Source organism: Seriola aureovittata, chromosome 6, assembly GCF_021018895.1.
Source record: "Seriola aureovittata isolate HTS-2021-v1 ecotype China chromosome 6, ASM2101889v1, whole genome shotgun sequence".
Taxonomy (NCBI): domain Eukaryota; kingdom Metazoa; phylum Chordata; class Actinopteri; order Carangiformes; family Carangidae; genus Seriola; species Seriola aureovittata.
In genome coordinates, this window is record NC_079369.1 from 28,771,028 (window position 1) to 28,789,690 (window position 18,663).

Sequence of the window (18,663 nt, forward strand, 5' to 3'; positions counted from 1 at the left end):
TCATTTTACACTTTAAACTGGTTCACTTTTCAGTCATGTTGTTGTCCAAAAACATCTGGATTGACAAATCCAGATATATGGCTCTTGTTTGTTGGAGCTGCATTTGTTTAAAAAAAAATGTTTATAGGCATAATTGACTGAAAAGACTGAATTGATGTTGTCTACACTCTGACTGCCTGTCTACAACAGCTAAAACAACCTGACAGTGAAAACGTGATTGATGATAAAAACATCATCTGACCTCACCCACTTTGTAAAAGCCATTTATTTTACACAATGGTGAAACAAAAGTTTTTCACAACTATTCAGCAAAACCTCAACTGGTGTTTTTAAGGTTGTAAGTCATTTTTTTGTAAACCCAAAAAGAAAACAAAACAACGACAAACTGCGATCAGAGCAACACCATACTGGTGCTTTCATCAGTCCTGACCCACTGCCATGCTATAAATATCTGTAACAATCTCATGCAACCAACAACCCCTCACAGCTACAGCAGCATTAGTCACAGTAAAGTGCCTTTTTTCCCCAAAGTTTATACTGTATACCCTGTGTACAATATGATACAATACTTCCAGTCATTTCCAGTACAGCAAAGCACATGCTGAATGCTAAAAAAAAAACACGTTTTTTGTTTTGGCTTCTAGAACTTATTCCAATTCCTTTGAGTCCATTTCTGAAACTGTAACTAGTAAATTATTAATAATTAAAAGTCTAATGATGATTACCAATCCTGCAACACTCATCTGTGAGATATCTGAAACACTATATTGTAAACTACAACATCAGTAAAACAAAATGTGTTCAAGTCTTTAACTACCAATAAGGCATGAAGGAGCAATGGCTCAAATTGTTACAGTTTTAAGATGCATAGAAGATGTGACATGACACAAACTGAAAATAACCCGATTGCCTGAATGTAGGAGGTGGACTATATGTGATCATGTTGAGAAACAACTACATTTTTCTTTAAAACAAAACAAAAAAAAGTCAAAAATTTATCTCACAAAGTCTGTGGCACTTCACAATCAACCTTAAAAAAACCTTCAATCTCCAGATTAACAAAACAAACCCTCCACACTGAATGATAAATTCAAGCTGAGTGCTACATCTGGATGTGCCCACTAAATACATACACGAAACCTTGGTAACAAGTAATCATAATGTTCTGCAACTGCCCAACTGATTCATTGTATATGCAAACTGTTTTAATACCTGTGGCGGTGGAGTCAACCGCTCACTTACACCAGACACGCTGAATGTCTTTACCTATGGAATCCTATTTGTGCCAAAAAAAGATAAAAGTCAAAACTTCAACTTTCTGAGTCAAAATGATGAGATAGTTAAACACTGTTAAAAGTCAAATGTTTTATTTTGACGTACTCATGGTAAGCCAAAATGAACAAAGTAAAATATTTACATTTTAGGGCCAAATTAATAATGATTGTGATCCAAGACTAAATTTTGTGACAGTAAATTTTGACTTACAAAGCCAAAATTATGAGAGAATCACTTACTATTTCATATTTTGACTTAAATAGTTGTAATTTTGAGTCATTATCTTAACAATTATTTGCAACATTTCACCTCATTTTTCTTTTTCTGGCACGAATGGGGAGCAGCATCTCAAATACTCAGTCTGCAGCCTTTTCATTTCCATGGACAGACTGAAGATTACATCTGTGCTATTTGGACTCAGTCTGAGATATTTTACATGTTTTGGATTTTTTTTCAAAGGACAAAAGAAGCAGAAGAAATGAAATGATCAGACCTGAACTTTAATATAAAGCAATGTTAGCTCTCAAATAGTGAAGTCGACAGTTTGCATCACACTTTCAGGTAAATCCAACATGGAGGGTTTGTCAACACACATGTTGAAAATTTGTTTTTCTCATGTTTGTATTCACAAGAAATACACTCTTGTAGTGTGTATTCTGTATATGTACAGTAGTCTAAGTTCAACACGTGTCATGCAGGCAGCCTGTGAGCCGCCTGCAGTGGAAACTGAATAAAAGCCTGTTGGCCTGTGAAGGTGATGCAGACTGTTGCATATTGACTTCTATCAGTGGGATCACTCAGCACAAGCGACAGCAGTAATAATGTAGCAGCAGTGAGGCACAGCTCAGTGTGAGCTCCTACAATGATCATCACAGCTGAATGGAGAGGAGGCAGCACAGCTAACTTTGAACATCATCATCATCATCAATATCATCAATATAGTCATCATCATCACCATCATCATCAGACCACAGTCACATGGTGTGAAAAGAAATGTTGTCTTCCTCTCCTGTCCCTGTTAATCCCTGGTGGACCTGGTGTCTTGGTGATGTGTCAGCTGATGTCCAGTTACTCATCGTCCCATGTTTGCTGTAGCAGGAAGTTGGCAGCCAGGTTCTCGTTCTTCTCACAGGCAAAGTAAGCCTGGATGACTAAGCCTTCAGGGAAGCCCAGCGCTTTTAACTGGAACACAACACACACGTTCTTGTCACTTACACACACACAAAAACACAAGTACAGCTGTGTCTTGGACAGTTACTGGGCACACACACTTATGCATACATGTAAACACATTATCTATCATATGTTTGTGTACTTAAGCTCACTATTATCAAATCCATTTTTATGCTACTTTTATGAGAGCGCTATGTTGTGCAGTTATCTAAAAAACAATTCACTTTAAGTCACATTTTTGGGACTTTTGGGATCTGCTGTGGACAGGGTCATCCACAAAAATGTATTTTAGCTACTAACAAAATGCCCACAGAAGAAAAACAATATCAGTTTAAGTGTGTGTTTTATTTGGAATATTTTCACTTCATCTGCCGTAAATCAGCCGTTTATTTGGAACTACAGTTTGTGAACCCTTGAACTACCATATTCCTAATGTAGTTCCAAAGTAAAGGGCCGATTTACGGCAGATGAAGTGAAAATATTCCAAATAAAACACAACTGATATTATCTTTTTTCTGTGGGTATTTTTTTAAGGATTTTTTGTGGATCAACCCGTCCACAGCAGCTCATCACTCAGCTTCTGTCCCGGTGCTCCTGCTGCTTCTAAAAACTGGGAGCTGAACTGAATCTACTACCTTCAAATCATTAAATGGCCTTGCTCCAAATTATATCAAGGACTGATTAACCCCATATGTGCTGTGCTGGTTATTCCTGGGTCTCAGTTGGTGACTAAAGGTGACCGGGCCTCTGCTGTTAGAGATTAAAAACTGTGGGACAGTCGATCTACTGAGATCAGAAAGGAAGCATCATTAGTATCTTTTAAAACTCTTCTTAAAATATTATTTTATCAGAAAGCTTGTTTTATTTTCCCACGATACGGGCAATTTCTATTTTCGTATAACTTACTTCTGTTTTATGATGTGTTCATTTTTCTTTTGTTTTTAATTGCTGTTATTTTATTCCCATTTTTCTTTCTGTAAAGCACTTTGTAACTTTGTTAAGAAAAGTGCTATATATATAGCGCCGCAGGACCCAAAAGTGCCGGGATGGCTGAAGTAGTTGAAAGTAGCCCTGTGAGGGAGGTGGACCCCAGTGGAGGCGAGGGCCCATCCAGATGTACAGCCCACAAAACCAGCAGCAAAGGAGCCAGCAGACGTGGTAAGATCAAGTGGCCAAAGGCTAGCGACCGGGCACACTGGCAGAAATTGGATGCAGAGCTGAGCCAGGTGTTGGAACTGACATTGCGAGGAGATGTAGCGAGCAAGCTCAGAATGTTTGGTGAGATTGTCTTTGAAGAGTGCAAGGAGAGGTTAGGGGAGGTCAAGAAGAAGCTGCCCACAGCCCCAGGGAAAGGGAGGAGGGGGATGGTCATCGAGCAGCTTGTCAGAGATAGGCGGCAACTACGCCGGAACTGGCGGAAAGCTACGCCTGAAGAGAAAGCTGGCCTTAAGGAGCTGTGGGACGAGCTCAGACAAAAGCTCGCCAGGCTGCGTAGAGTGGAAAGAATAAGAAGGAGGAGGAAGAAGAAAGAAAAGGAGAGAACCAGCTTCTTTAGAGATCCATTCAAGTATGCATGGCAGTTGCTGGATGAGAAGCGGAGGGGAAAGCTAAACACTTCCAAGGAGGAGCTGGAGAGTTACATGAAGAGCCAGTACAGCGACAACAGGCGAGCCAGTCCGCTCGGCCCCCCAGGACATGTCCCACACCCAAACCCACCAACCATACAGTTCGACATCTCCCCACCCAAGTTGCAGGAAGTGGAGGTTGTCATCAAGAAGGCAAGATCAGCATCAGCCCCTGGGCCAAATGGGCTTCCGTACAAGCTATACAAGAACTGCCCCCAAGTGGTGAGGGTACTGTGGAGACTCATGAGAACAGCTTGGAGGAACAAGGAGGTGCCAGCAGAGTGGCAGCAAGCACTTGGGGTGTTCATACCAAAAGAGGAAAACTCCTGCACCGTCAGCCAGTTTAGAAGTATCGCCCTGCTCAATGTGGAGGGGAAGATTTTCTTCTCTGTTCTGGCCAGGAGAATGACTAACTTCCTTATGGCAAATGAATACATAGATACAAGCTGCCAGAAGGTTGGAATCCCTGGTTTCCCCGGGTGCATTGAGCACTCCTCCATTATTTGGGAACAAATCCAACAGGCGAAGAGGGAGAGGCAGGACCTGCATGTGGTGTGGCTAGACCTCGCAAACGCATACGGTTCAGTGCCGCACAAACTGATTGACTTCGCCTTGGACTTCTTCTATGTCCCAATGTGTGTTAGAAACATCATCGCCAGATACTTTGACAATCTGCACATGTGCTTTCTGGAAGGCTGTACAACGGGATGGCAACAGCTGGAGCGAGGAATCGCCATAGGATGTGCCATCTCCCCCATCCTGTTTGTGAAAGCCTTCGAAGTCATCCTCAGAGGGGCCAGGCAGGTTGTCGGAGGTATCAGGCTACCATCAGGGGAGAGGCTCCCACCGCTAAGAAGCTACATGGACGACGTCACGACCATCCTTCAGACGGCGCCATGTACAACGCGACTTCTTAAGCGGTTTGATGAACTGATCTCATGGGCAAGAATGAAGGTAAAGGCAGCAAAATCAAGAAGTCTCTCAATAAGGAAAGGAGTGCCCCAAGACAAGACCACCTTTGTCGCTGGAGGAGAGCCAGTTCCACAGCTTGCTGAAAAGCCACTCAAGAGCCTGGGGAGGCAGTACACTGCAGACTTGTCTGACAGACAGATGGGGAAGCAGGCCAGACAACAACTTGCCGAGGGGCTGGGGAAGATCGACCAAAGCCAGCTCCCAGGGAAGCACAAGGTGTAGTGCTACCAGCACACACTATACCAACGTGTGATGTGGCCTCTGAAGACCTGCGAGGTCCCCATGTCAGAGGTCAGCAGGATGGACAGCCTAGCCAACAGATACATCGGGAGGTGGATGGGATTGCCTCGCTGTTTCTCAGATGCTGGCCTCTTTGGATGGAACATGTTGGAGCTCCCTTTGAAGTCCATCAGTCTCAGGTACAAGCAAGAGAAGACACGCCTTGTGCTAGAGATGAGGGACTCCACTGACCATTTAATAAGAGGTGCAAAAGTCCCGATCCGCACAGGCCGCAAGTGGAAAGCACCTGTTGAGCTGGAGAATGCCATCTCCAGCCTGCAATACAAAGAAGTGATGGGGGCGGCCCAGACAGGTCGCTCAGGCCTAGGGTGGACTGCTCCTCGACAGTTCTGGTCCAAAGCCACCAAGAGACAGCGGAATACCATGGTGGTGGACGAGGTCACCAGAGTGGAGCAGGAGCGCTTCCACATAAAGGCTATAACTCAGGGCAGTCAAGCAGCCTGGATGAGATGGGAGGCTCCTGAGCAGAGATGCATCAGCTGGGCAGACATCTGGAGGACTCCACAAGGCAGGCTGAGTTTCCTGATCAGAGCAGTGTACAACATCCTCCCATGTCCCCGGAACCTTACTCAGTGGTTCGGGAGTGAGGTAGGCTGTCCGCTGTCCAGTGCCTCCAAGGCTAGCCTCCAGCACATTCTGGCAGGATGCAAGGTGGCGTTGGCCCAGGGGCGCTTTAGATGGCGCCATGACCAGGTGCTAGCCAAGTTGGCAGAGCTCCTGGAAGGATGTAGGGTGGCAGCGAACCGCACCCAGGAAACAACAAGGCCTGCGCTAGCTGCCTTTGTTAAACCAGGCGAGATGCGCAGAGCACCCACACAGGAAATTACCATCCTGGGATCAGGTAAGGAGTGGCAAATGCTGGCAGACCTAAGAAGACAGCTGGTGTTCCCGAGAGAGATCGTAACAACTACTCTCAGACCAGACATTGTCATGTGGTCTGCAGTGGAGAGAGCAGTCCACATGATCGAACTCACCATCCCTTGGGAAGAGGGCATGACAGCAGCCCACGAGAGGAAACACCTCAAGTATTCTGAGCTGGCAGCAGAGTGCCAAGAGGCTGGCTGGAGAGCCAGGGTACATCCTGTGGAGGTGGGAAGCAGGGGCTTTGTTGGCAAGGCGGCAGTCCAACTGCTCCGCAGAGCTGGGTTGACGGGGTCAAGCTTGCGGAAGGCGGTGAAAGAGTTGGGAGAAGAGGCCGAGAAGGCAAGCTACTGGCTGTGGCTTCGGAGGAAGGAAAGTGGATGGGGGCTAACATCCCATTAAGGGCAGTTGCAGGGAGTGGCGGGGAGACGTCCCTATACGCCACTGCCCCCCCGCCGGGAGATGTACTGGCATAGGGGACGAAACATCCGTGAACGGCGGCCTCCAGCTGATGACCCTGCAGCTGCCCGCACTGGCACCGGAGGAGGTGCGACAGGCCGGAAGGCCGAAGCAGGGACCAACATCTCACCTGTGCAATGACCTAGTTTATTACATTATTATTATTACTGCACTGACTATAAATAAGTACCTCACAACCCCGCATTTAATAACCTGAACCATCACTGTAATAAAGACAGTGGTAATTGTCAGTGTTAGTGGTGGACTGACCCTCTCAATGGCCTCCTTCTCCTGTGGGGTGACCTGGATGTAGTTGGTGTGTGGCGACCCCTGGGCCTCAGCACCTTCACCTCCCGTGTCTCCTCCTCGTGGCTCATTCAGCATCTGTACAAAACGCTCCTGGTGCTGCGTGATTTGCTGCAAATAACACATTCAGTCAATATGCATCCTGCCATACAGCTGATACACAGTACAGGCTCCCAGAGCAGCTGACTGCAAACTGACCTCCTCGCTAGCGTGAGATGTATTTGGTCACAGCTACATCATTCACAATCTCAAACTTATATTTTAATTTCTTCTTATTTGTTTCTTTTGTATTTGAACTAAATTCATTTTTCATGTAAAATATCACATTCTTATTTCATAACAACATTTTTCACTGGGTTCAAATTTCAGGAGAAGATTTAAATTTTTTTATTATACACATTTTCTTAATCAAGTAAGTTTAGCAGTTCATGAGAAAATAACAAAAGTGATCAAAAATGCCCTTCAATCTTTCAATGTTGGGTCTTTCTTAAAGAAATACCCATGATCTGCATAAGAAACATTTCTTGGGCTCACAGACTCTCACTGCTCTGTAATCAGTTTTTAAAATGCAGAGACCCATGGCAGCAGAGTGAGTGTGGTGCGTCTGTACCTGCAGCAGCAGTGGGTTGTCTCTGCCAAGCTGCTGCAGCAGGGCTGGTAGGAGGGCTGGGTTCTGCTGGATGATCTGTCTCATCTGCTGGAACTGAGGCTGGTTCCTCAGGAACTCCAGAGGGTTCGCTGTGGAGATAGAGCCTCCGCCGGCAGAGGGAGGCTGACTGCCAGACACTGGCCCTGCTGGGGAGTGGAAAGCCAGTTACTGTTGTTATTCTTAAGTGTGACAGAATACAATAGAAAACAGATGGGAAAACCAGTTTCTGAATAGTTCAGTTAGTTAAATACTATACCAACAAGGTACTAAATCCAACTGATGCTGAAATCAAATAAAAAATCCACTGTAACCATGAAGAAGTCAAATCAGTGATTTGCAACATTCCCAATGCAGACCTCCCTCATGGGGACCCCAGGTCTGAGAGCCAATAAGAAGAGCATACAGTCCCCAGGCGTGACATCACTTCCTCTAGCAGTTTCTTTCCCCGTAAAAAACTTTATTTAACAAAGTTGAACAAGGTAACTGTGGAGGAGCAGGGATGTCACAGGAAAAGTAATAAAGCATTTCCTTATTTTCATATTTAATAGGCATTAAAAAATAGGAATTGTAAAAAGAATATAAATGAACAACTAGAAAATTCCAGGGAAATTTTGAGTGCCACGGGGGCTACTGCCAGGATGAGTACATGATTTATTTCCAGTGTTCAAAAGTCACCATGATCATATTCTGGTTTTGAGAAATGTCTTGATATAAAAGACTCTGATATAAAACAATGTCACATCCCTCCATCATGTATTATGTTGGAAATATCTCATATTCTGTGTTGTTTTTTTTAATAAAACAAGAGGCAACATGTCTTCAAACTGGCATTTAAAGGGTTAAAATCCTGAAAACTAATAAACATTTGGTAGGTTTGAGCAGAACAGAAGTGGTTTAAGAGATGTATGCAAAAAAAGCAGAAAAAAATATTGATATATGATGATTTTATAGCATTTTCTTTGTGTGTCCTTTTTTGGACGCGAGGAACCCCAGAGGGTACAAAATGTGTTACCAGTGTATAATAGACCTGTAACAGTAACTGACATTAGATTTTAAAAATATGTCAAAAAAGACACTTTCTTGCAGAAATCCATACCTTCAGCTGTAACACAGCCAAAATGATCAGCAAATCAAAAAAGAAAAGTGAAGAAAATGTCCAAAAAAGGACAGAGGGACCCCTGAGGGTTAATAAATCCCATGAACCGCTATTTAAATTACCACTATTATGTTTTTTTCTGTGCTAAATTTAACATTACTGGGGAGGAGAGCAACGCGACTAGAAGTGACAGCGAGAGAGGGCTAGTAGCTTCTCCTCTCCTCTGTCTCAGCGGAGACCGTCACAACTTCATTCACTCTTTTAACAAAACAAAAAAAAAAGCAACGAAGGAAGCAGTAAATGGACTTACATATTTAAGACCTAACTAAATGTAATTTAAGACCTAACATGCGGCTAATGTAAAGCTAGCGGAGCTTGGAGAGTTGGTTATCTGGTTGCTAGGCGCACACACGCACGCACACAGGTCAGGAGCTGCCGTTGCCATGGCAATGTGAAAATCTGCCCAGAATTTGGCTTCTACATGGCTTCAAACAACTGCAAATTATGAAAAAACCGTTACTTCTTTTCATAAACCGAAAAGACCGTGCCAGACACTGAAGCCAGAAGTTTCTACAGTCTCTATTTTATTCAGATATTCCTTAAAATCAGTGAGTAAAATCAGTGCGAAGACAGAGTGAGATTCTTTTGAAAAAAAATAAAGGTTATTTTTTACTGCTTCACGCACTCTAGCCAACTGACGCTTTCACTCTAACTTTGAAGAAAAAGTGATTTGCACTCCTCCTTTGAGTGCTCACAGTTTGAAAAGTTTACATGTTATGTAAAAACAGTTCCTGTCTTTTTGAGAGAGCAGAAGTTTTCCTCCGTTTTATAGTTTGAATCACATTTCTACGTGCAGGTATGAGAGAGCTGGGTGACTCAGAAAAAAGGTGAAGTTTTGTAGAAAAAAGGTGGGTTTCTAAAGAAAATTCCAATGCATTCCTAATGCATTATTTATTCCCAGTTTTTTGGGAATAACTTTGGGAAAAATTGGAATTTTAACACCAAAAGTCATAGCCCCCCTCTCGGGATCAAGACGCACGTTTTGATGTATATATTACCGGGGTTTTCTCAAAGCTGCGGGACGAGTTACGCGCCGAAATTTGGCGGAAGAATAATAAACCCGAAAGAGGCACTCCTCTCAGCTATACTAGCTGTAGAGGAGTGCCTCGGAGCTGAGCACCCGTGGCACTAATTAATCCATCAATAAATACTTCAGATTTAAAAATTGATTTACAAAAACAGCATAAAACTCTCAATAAACATTTCTAAATTCATGAAATCCAGGTCTGTATTCCCATATTTAAAATGCAGTTTCAAATAGTTTTTCAAATTCCATTATTTATTCATGAATTATTAAATGTATTTATAAATATAAATATTTATAAAATCATTTATAAATTCTTTTTACAATTCCTATTTTTATTGTCTATTAAAATATGAAATTAAGGAAATGATTTTTTACTTCCCCTGTGACATCCTTGGTCCTTCATATGTAACAGCCAGAGCCAATCCCAAAATCTAGATAAATATTGTCAGTTCAAGGCACAGATTGTATAAAGCTCTCCTGTGATGTCATTGTTAGTGCTTTATTTTTTTCATCCTCCTCTTTAAAACATGTTTTACTTTCACTAATTTCTTTTCAGAATGAGATGTAGAAGCAGTGACATCATGTCAGGGACAGAAAACATTTCACCTTCTGCAGCTGTCTGACCCTTACTGACATGTTAGCAACCATATGTTTTCCATTAAGTCATATTTAGTGAATCGTACTTGAAAATTCCCATAAGTTGTTATTCAAATCAAACCATATGTTTTCCAACCAGCATTACTATACTGTAACTGTCTCATTCTAAACATACAGGAGTATAATGTCCATATTGTCCATCAAATAGTTCCAGGTACTGAGGAACTAAAAGTCAAGTTAGTGTTTCCACCACACAGTAAGAACAAACATTCATGTTGTGGTTTGCTGTTCAGCTGTTACATGATGACAACTGAGCAAAGTCCATCTACCGATGAAGACTGTGAGATGTGGTTGAAAGGTCCAGAAAAAGCTAGTAAGTGGATAATTGTAAGATTATTAATAATGTCTATGCCTCCTTCTAGAAAGTGTTGTTTAGTTTGTAATCAAAGCTCTGCACAGTTTATAGCAGCAGGTTTATGTTTGAGCAGTGAGTCACATTGAGCTCAGCAGACTCCACCCCAACAGTTCCTGAGTGATGTCCAGGTCCTGCCCCCCAGAGCAGGCAGGAACCTGTCTGGGTTAGACTTAAGTTCCCCGGGTGGAAACGCAGGTGAGGAAAACAAGCAACCATACCACATGACAATCAGACAAACTAAGTGCTGAAGAACACTACACTCGCCACACTGGCTCTCAGACCTGGGGTCCCCAGGAGTGCACACACACACGCATGCAGGCACGCACAAACACCCACACAAACACACACACACACACACACTCACACTGAAGTAATAAATGTGCGCTCTTACTGTTAGGGGCTGCTGGGGGCTGCTGTGGTTGTTGTGTAGCAGGGGGGGGGGGGTTAGATGGAGCACTGTGTCGAACTGGCTCTTGTGGTGGCAGATCACTGGCCTCTGCTGGAATACCCTGCAGCACATAAACAGTTACAACACAGCCAGTAATACAGAGACAGGTGGGGCAGCGACTAAAGCTGGTTAATCCTCACCATGAGCAGATACTCCACAGCTCGGTCTGGGTTGTTGTAACTGGCTCTAAGTGCAGCAACCACCGGCTCCCGCTCATAACCCATAGACATGATCTCCGATACCAGGTTCTCGTAGGCCGGACCCGTCACTGTGGAGACAGCAGGACAGGTAGCACAGTCACTACAGGGCTTATTTTTGCTTTATCTGATAGAGAAGTAGAAAGAGACAGGAAAGAAGGAGAGAGATGGGATGACATACACCAGACCGCTGCAGGAAGAACTCAGCCTTACTAAGTGGTACACGTTCTACAGGCTGAGCTACCAGGGACGTCCATCCTCTGGGATATTTTGATACAAAACAGTTCATTTGAACTGGGGATAACGTTGGCCAGTGGAAAGAACACTTTGAGAAACTCCTGAACCAAACCAACATGTCTTGAGGAAGGGGCAGAGTCTGAAGACTCGGGGGAAGCCTCACCCACGCTAAGGTAGTCAAGGTGCCAGGAGTGGACAAGATTTGCTCTGAGATGCTGAAGGCTCTGGACATAATCGGGCTATCTCAGTCTGCCAGTCCTACAGCCTGTTTCATGAAAATGGTCTAAGCGGCGGCACAGTAAAATATTTACATATGGAGTTTGCATGTTCTCCCTGTGCCGGCGTGGGTTCTCTCCAGGTACACCGGCTTCCCCCCACAGTCCAAAGACATGCACATTAGTTCATTGGCCACTCTAAAGTGCCAATGGGTGTGGATATATGTCAGTCCTGTGATGGACTTGACCTGTCCAGGGTTTACCCCTGATGTAAGCTGGGACTGGCTCCAGCCCCCCCTGCGACCCTATAAGGATAGGCAGTGCAGCTAATGGATGCATCTCCCGCTGAAACCCCCTGTCCAACTGTGGAATGGCAGCTGCTGCTGCATTTCAGACCTCTCGGTCATGAGGACCCAAGTTCAATTGTGCTTCTTTATCCCTATTTGGACAATTCATCATGTTGACTCTACAAAGATGCATAAAAGACACAGAGTTGTTGGGGAGAGATCAGGGAGGCAGTGAGGAGGGGGAGGAGACTATGACTATGAGCAGGCTTTTCATTCAGTGTGGCCACTCATTACAGGTCTTAACAAATGGCTGAATGACACGCCATACAAACTACTTCATTTGATTCATACTGACGCCTTTACCATCAAAGAAAAGTGCTCTCACTGAAATAGCAAATAGTTCTGGATCCAGCAAGCTGACTGCTCTGGTTCTGGACATTGATGCAAACTCTATCAACCAGGAACGAAGGGTTAAAACGAAAAAGAAGAAAGCAAAATATACCAGTATGTTGGTACATACCTAGTATTGATGCTGCTTCTTCGAGGAGACCCAGTTCATCAACAAGGCTGAGAGAAATTAACAGAGAGAAAGATGCTGATGTTTAACAGGTATAATGCTGAGCGTGTTCGCCATGTTCACTTAATTTACTATGTTAGCATGCTAAACTTAGCTAAACACAAAGCGAGGCTGATGATGTTAGTTTTGGAGGCATTCAGTCATAAGCCAACATACTGGACAAATTAAAGGTTTGACCTGATGATGAAGCTCTGATCATCAAAGTTCATCCAAAATCAATCACCAATGCTTGAACACAATGAAACAAAAGCTCTTCCAACGCTTGTTACTTGAACTGGACAGTTCTTCTCAGCTACATGCTCACAGTTTGAGCTGACCTCACTAACCCAGATTTCCTAACTCATTTAAACTAGATTTTTGGAGAGACCAGATCATGAATTAAACTCTCATTAAACACAGGTTTCATCCAACCTGGAGGCAGAAGAGTGGACTGGTGCTGTGGCAGATGGTTGACTCTCAGGGTCTTCCGTTGGCTTCTCTTCTGGCTGGGTAGCAAGGGTGGGGCTGTCTGCAGTGGCTGAGCCTGTCTGAACAGGTTCAGCAGCTGGGGCTGGGGCAGAGGCTGGAGCAGCAGCTGAGGCCACAGCTGGAGCTGTGTCTGGGGCTTCGTTCGAGTCCAGAGCTGCTTCTGCTGCTGCTGCTTCAACAGAATCCGACGGGGGGTTTTCTGGGACTGAGGAAGGGGATTGAGACGGAGGCACTGACTGTGGGGCTGGCGTGGGTGCAGACACCGTGTGTGTTGGCGTCGAGGGCGCAGGTGCTGGGCCAGAGGCCGGTGCTGTAGCTGAGGCTGAGGCTGGTGCTGAGGCTGGTGCTGAGGCTGAAGCTGTTTGGGGGGTCGACTGAGGGGCTGAATGTGGAGGAGGGGCTGGTTTAGGCTGAAAAGACATTTGAGAATTGATCATTAGTGGTGTGGATATTCTGACCAAACAGGAGGCAGCACTAGACCAGACTGTTAATATTATACTTCAGCTAACAGTGACAGCAACATTCTGACACTGAAAACGAAACCTGATCTCAAAAAGGAAACCACGGCATTGAAAAGTTGCAATTGTACAGACGTAAATATTGGACCTGAAAAAGGTTCCACTGAAAAACAGCGTTAAAAAACTACAAACTTATCTCATTTCATTTTGATATTTTTTGTGTTATATGATGTTTTTCAATGTCAATCTTCATTTTTTTTCTTTATGTCTGTCTTTTTTCAGTTACAGTTATTTTTTACGCTGTCACTACTTTTTCAGTGTCACTGGTTTTCAGCTTCAACTTTCTGTCACCGCTTTGGTGTAGAGAGGGGGGACTTGAGGGGAAGCAAGGAGCACTTGATTTATTTACACTCAGACGCCTGACAGATATGCATACCTAGGCAATGGCTTACACAAGTTCACCTGCAGGTAAGTCTGCCTCTCTCTATCGCTGTTTTCTTCAGATGGGACCCATTTAACAGACATAACGTTCTTTTGGCAGAGGTCTACTGGAGCAAACGCTAACTTTAGCTGATACAGTCCTATGTGAAGAATACAGCGGCAGAAAGAAGCAGACCTTCCTGCAGTTCTGGAGACCCAGGTGAACTGGTGTAAGTCTTCTTATAGAGCTGCTTCAGTCAGACATGTTCTCAGCATGTGTGGTGTGAGCAGCTCTGCCCTCAATCCAGAAGGAGGATTTCTGTAGTATATTTACTCTGATGTTTAGGGTCATTGTCCTGCTGCATCAGCAGCTTCTCCTGAGCTTCAGCAGGTGGACGGACACCCTGACTTGGATAAACCTGGGAATTCATCTTCCTTAGTTTCATCAAACAAATTCCCAGCAGTGTTGTGGAGTGTCAACGTGCTCTGCTCCACTTTGCTCCACTCTGCTCTGTGCGCCATGATTCAAGTGTGATTAACCAGCTCCAACGATTCCTTTAAGCTTTCAGCTGTGACTCTGAGCTTTTTTGTTACTGATCATCCGTGCTGAGCTGCTGCAGTCTCAGCTGGACGTCACTTCACTAAATCATCTCCTACAGACAGTTTGTGTGACTATGGACAGATGAAGATCTGAATTCTGTAACACTTTCAGCTTCATGCTCATCAACTCTTCATCCTCAGTCTCTGAGATCTTTGTTGTGAGGCCTGGTTCACATCAGCTGATGTTTTTCTAAATGTCTGAGTGTTGCTTATAAGCCAAAGTGTCTCTGTTCCAAACCTCCAATCTGCTTTCATTGAATCTGGTCTGTGCCAAAAGTGATCAGACACAGAGAAGAAAGACGAGGAAGAGGAACAACTTCACTGATTGTAAAACTGAGGTAAAAATCTGCATCAATTTACTTTAGTACAGTCACTCTGATGTAAAGTCCTGTTTTACTGAACTTCATTTATTTGGACTACAGAGTCTTAATGAGGTTCCAGAGGCTCTAACACTGTGATCAGTCAATATTCAAATAGTATCAAACAGTTACAGAATGACTCACAATAAATAATCAGGACATTAAACATGCTGAAGGAAACATTGAACACAGCTAGTTTCCAGCTACACTGTGATTGTTTGAATGATGTTTTCAATATGAACAAGAACGACCCAATGATATGTGTTTTAATAGTTAAAGTTAAAATAGATTGCATTTGTTCATACCTGTAACTTGGATTAACCTCTGACCACATTTGACAACAAATTTATAAATAACCTGTTAGTAGCTGCTTCAGCCATGAGCCTGGACCAAACACCTCAACATTTCACCTGTACTTACTGTCAATACTCACCACCCTGCTGCTCTGGGTTTCTCTTTTTAACAGTTCTAATTCACTTTTTTTTTTCAATCACTTGTACTTTTCATTTTTTTGCAACTGTTGTTAAACTACTGTCATATAAACTCTATTGTTCTGGTAAATGTTTCAAATTAAAAGCCTACCAGGGATGAGTTACCACTGTCAGTAGCTGAACACAACCACAAACGGAAGAGTAGAAGTGATTGAAATCATTAGTGGATAATAACAGTATTTCTGTTAAAAATAAAAGCTCAGGGCAGCTGTGCGGTGAGTGAGTATGACATAACTGTCTAACAAAAACAATCTGAGGAGACACTGACCTTGGTAACCATGACCACCACAAAGTTTTTCTCATCGATTTTGTACTCTTTCAGCGGGGTGTCATCGTTTAAGATTTTGCCTGTGACATTCAAGCAGAAACAGTAAATGAGAAAAGATTCATGACACGAAGAAGCTGTGATGGTTTTAAACAAGGGAAAGTATCAAACATCAGACACATCAGAGTTATTATCCTGTGCAGCAGTTTCTAGTACTGTGAACGTTTGATCTCTGAACATTTTATATCTGAACTTTATTTATGCCGATGTAACTTTTTAAAGTTCTGTAATACACACTCTGCACTTTGACAGCAGATGTGACACATTCTCCTGTCCATGAAGTTAAATACATGGACTGATAATAAGCCCAGTCATATTACAACTTCTTCTGATGACCTCATTGACTCATATGCATTATGAATTTTCTTGCTGCTGCTTCAGTGAGGATCCTCAATGTGGTTTTAAGTAAGCATCAACGTATGAAGTATGATTTTTTATTTTTTAAATAATCAATGGGGGCCACGATGTGGAGTGCTGCTTTGTGGCTTCATACCAAAGAAAAAACAGCTCCTCTGTTTAAAATCAACTGACATGTTTAATTTATATTTGAAGTAACTTTGACTCATGCTTAGGTTAGTTTCACAACTGAGTTACCTGGTGTGAATTATAATCATCACCTGCCAGTTATACAAAGAAGCTGAAGAGTCTGTCTCACCTGCATAGATGAGTTTTTGTCCTGCAGCAGGAAATGCATCTTTTCCTCTGTCCTCCTCTATTTTCTCCTTCAGGGTTTTCACCTGACAAACATCAACACATCAAACATTGATGTAAGTGGGAGACCTTCTGAAAGTGAAACAACTCCAGATGTGACACTGTATCACTGAAAATTACACAATCACAGAGGGGTAGTGTAAGGTCTGTTGTTTTTGTAAATAAGTCCTACCGTCAGATGTTATGGGAATGTGTTACTGTGCAAAGACTGATGTTCTCCAGAGAATAAGCACTGTGACAAAAAGCTGCACTCAGCCATATCTGGTCAAATCAACAGTGTAATAACAAGCTGACTATAGCAAAATGTGGATATTCTGTAAATGGAGAGATAACGTCACTCTGACCATTTATGACTGGTTAACAGCACGGCCCTGAAAATGCTTAACTTGTAATTTAAAACCCGTTCTCACCATCCATGTTCTAAGACAATGATTTTTGTGAGCTCAATTGTTATTAGTAGTCTGAGTACTTTAGACTAGTTGTTGTGGTGTAATTTGTTCATACAGTTTCCTTTGTTGTTTGCAGCTGAATGTGACTCACTGTTTTTACTGATTTTTTTGTTTGTGTAAAAAAGTTTAAAAGTTTAGTTTTGTTTATTTATTGATTTGATCAATGCAATTTTAAAAAGTTTCAAAACAAAGCATGAAACTAATGTATTGCACAAAGAGTTTATAGCTGTTGCTAATTCCTGACTCCTGTCCCTAGTTGGGCTTTTACATGTGTAATGTAAAAAAAGACGACAAGAAGCTACAAATTGTCAAATTACAACAATTAACTGTAGACAACTAGAAATGAGTAAAGCTCTGGTTAGCTTTGAGCAGCACTTAACCTTTTTTGTAAAGGAATATATATCTAGAGTTGAGTAAATGTTTTGAGCAGTATAGAGTGCAAGACGGTGCAAACAGGTAAACTACAGTGAAAATGAACAATGGACCAAACGAGCAGAGACAGAAACTAACTGTAACTGTGATGTATACATGTAGATTATGCCATGAAAAAGATGCAATGAAGACAGTATCATCAGTTTGTTTTGTTTTTAACAGAAAATGTACTGCAGTTTAATTCTACTTATTATGATGTGTATGTGGCGCCAATCAATGACTGTTACAGTCATTATGGTCACACAGGAAACATTATGAGTTAAATACACCTAATATAAATGACTATGTATTGCAGAAAGCTCCAAAAGGCTTGGGGTTTTTTATTAATAGCGATTTAGTGATCAGTCTTCCCATTACTACATAAACAGGCAAGATTTTTTAAAATATTGCATCGTCATTCATGGTGTAACATTGAAACAAGTCAAACACCATCAAGCTAAATTAAGGTACAGACACTTCTGGTCGGGGGTTTTCAGAATAAGACCTTCTTAATGCGCATACATAGTGTAGTCCTGAGGAAAACAGGCAGTGGAGTACAGACAATAACCTCCACTGTATTATTTGTATTACATTTAGCTAGTCAAACGGCTGATGCCAAAGTGTTATTAAAGTGTGAAATGCTTGTATTTGAATTAAAGATGTTAGGCTTTTACTTTAAAGGATAACTTGCTTAGTTCCGGTCTTGCTCGAGCTAGCTGTAGCAACATTACCCCACATGAACTCAGTTACTGTGAGATCCTGCTAAATTACTAACTTGTTTGACTGCACATTTGTCACACTGACCAAACTTTACTTTCTAAATAACCAAAAAAAAACTATAGAATGTCCTTTACAGAGTGGAGCAGCCCGCACCGCCGCCATGTCTGAATGTTAGCTAATATTCCCGAATGCTACAGCCTATATGGCAGCCCTCCCTCCCGGCCTGAGCGTGTTTACTTCAGCCCCGTTAACTTCTACTCACCGTCAATTCTGGGTCTATTTCTATTTTGAACGTCTGTTGTTGGAGGGTCTTTAGTGTTATCGTCAGCATCTTGCGACGCGGTGTCAGAGGCAGCTGGGGTCAAGATTCGGTGGAGTTGGGGCAATTTCTCGACTGAAGCCGCTCTTTTTGCTCAATATCTATTTAACTGGGTCCAAATGCATGTGTGACTCAGCTGTCTCAGTGCTGCGGAGC

General features: G+C 42.8%; 1 protein-coding gene across 2 annotated transcripts; it reads right to left on the reverse strand.

The window, feature by feature from the left end:
- Positions 1-249: 249 nt before the first annotated feature.
- On the reverse strand, positions 250-18,663 carry rad23ab (RAD23 homolog A, nucleotide excision repair protein b). 2 transcript variants are annotated; one of them, XM_056378086.1, is made up of 10 exons: positions 18,451-18,663; positions 16,553-16,634; positions 15,841-15,920; positions 13,188-13,654; positions 12,720-12,766; positions 11,404-11,531; positions 11,207-11,324; positions 7,582-7,763; positions 6,936-7,082; positions 250-2,457 (listed from the first exon to the last, which is right to left on the reverse strand). In XM_056378086.1, exons 1-10 carry the CDS (start codon positions 18,517-18,519, stop codon positions 2,344-2,346), a joined length of 1,434 nt encoding a protein of 477 aa, XP_056234061.1. In that variant the 5' UTR covers positions 18,520-18,663; the 3' UTR covers positions 250-2,343. The 2 variants fall into 2 exon arrangements, with proteins under 2 accessions (XP_056234061.1, XP_056234059.1); XM_056378084.1 differs by having other exon boundaries at positions 7,582-7,766.

What these genes read in the sequence shown, in the direction of transcription:
- rad23ab (XM_056378084.1), bottom strand. Translation starts at nt 18,519, where the DNA reads ATGCTGACGATAACACTAAAGACCCTCCAACAACAGACGTTCAAAATA. An exon ending in AGAAGCAGCATCAATACTAG is followed by an intron (nt 11,532 to 12,719) that starts GTATGTACCAAC and finishes CTGTCTCCACAG; the next exon opens with TGACGGGTCCGGCCTACGAG. An exon ending in ACAACCCACTGCTGCTGCAG is followed by an intron (nt 7,083 to 7,581) that starts GTACAGACGCAC and finishes TGTTATTTGCAG; the next exon opens with CAAATCACGCAGCACCAGGA.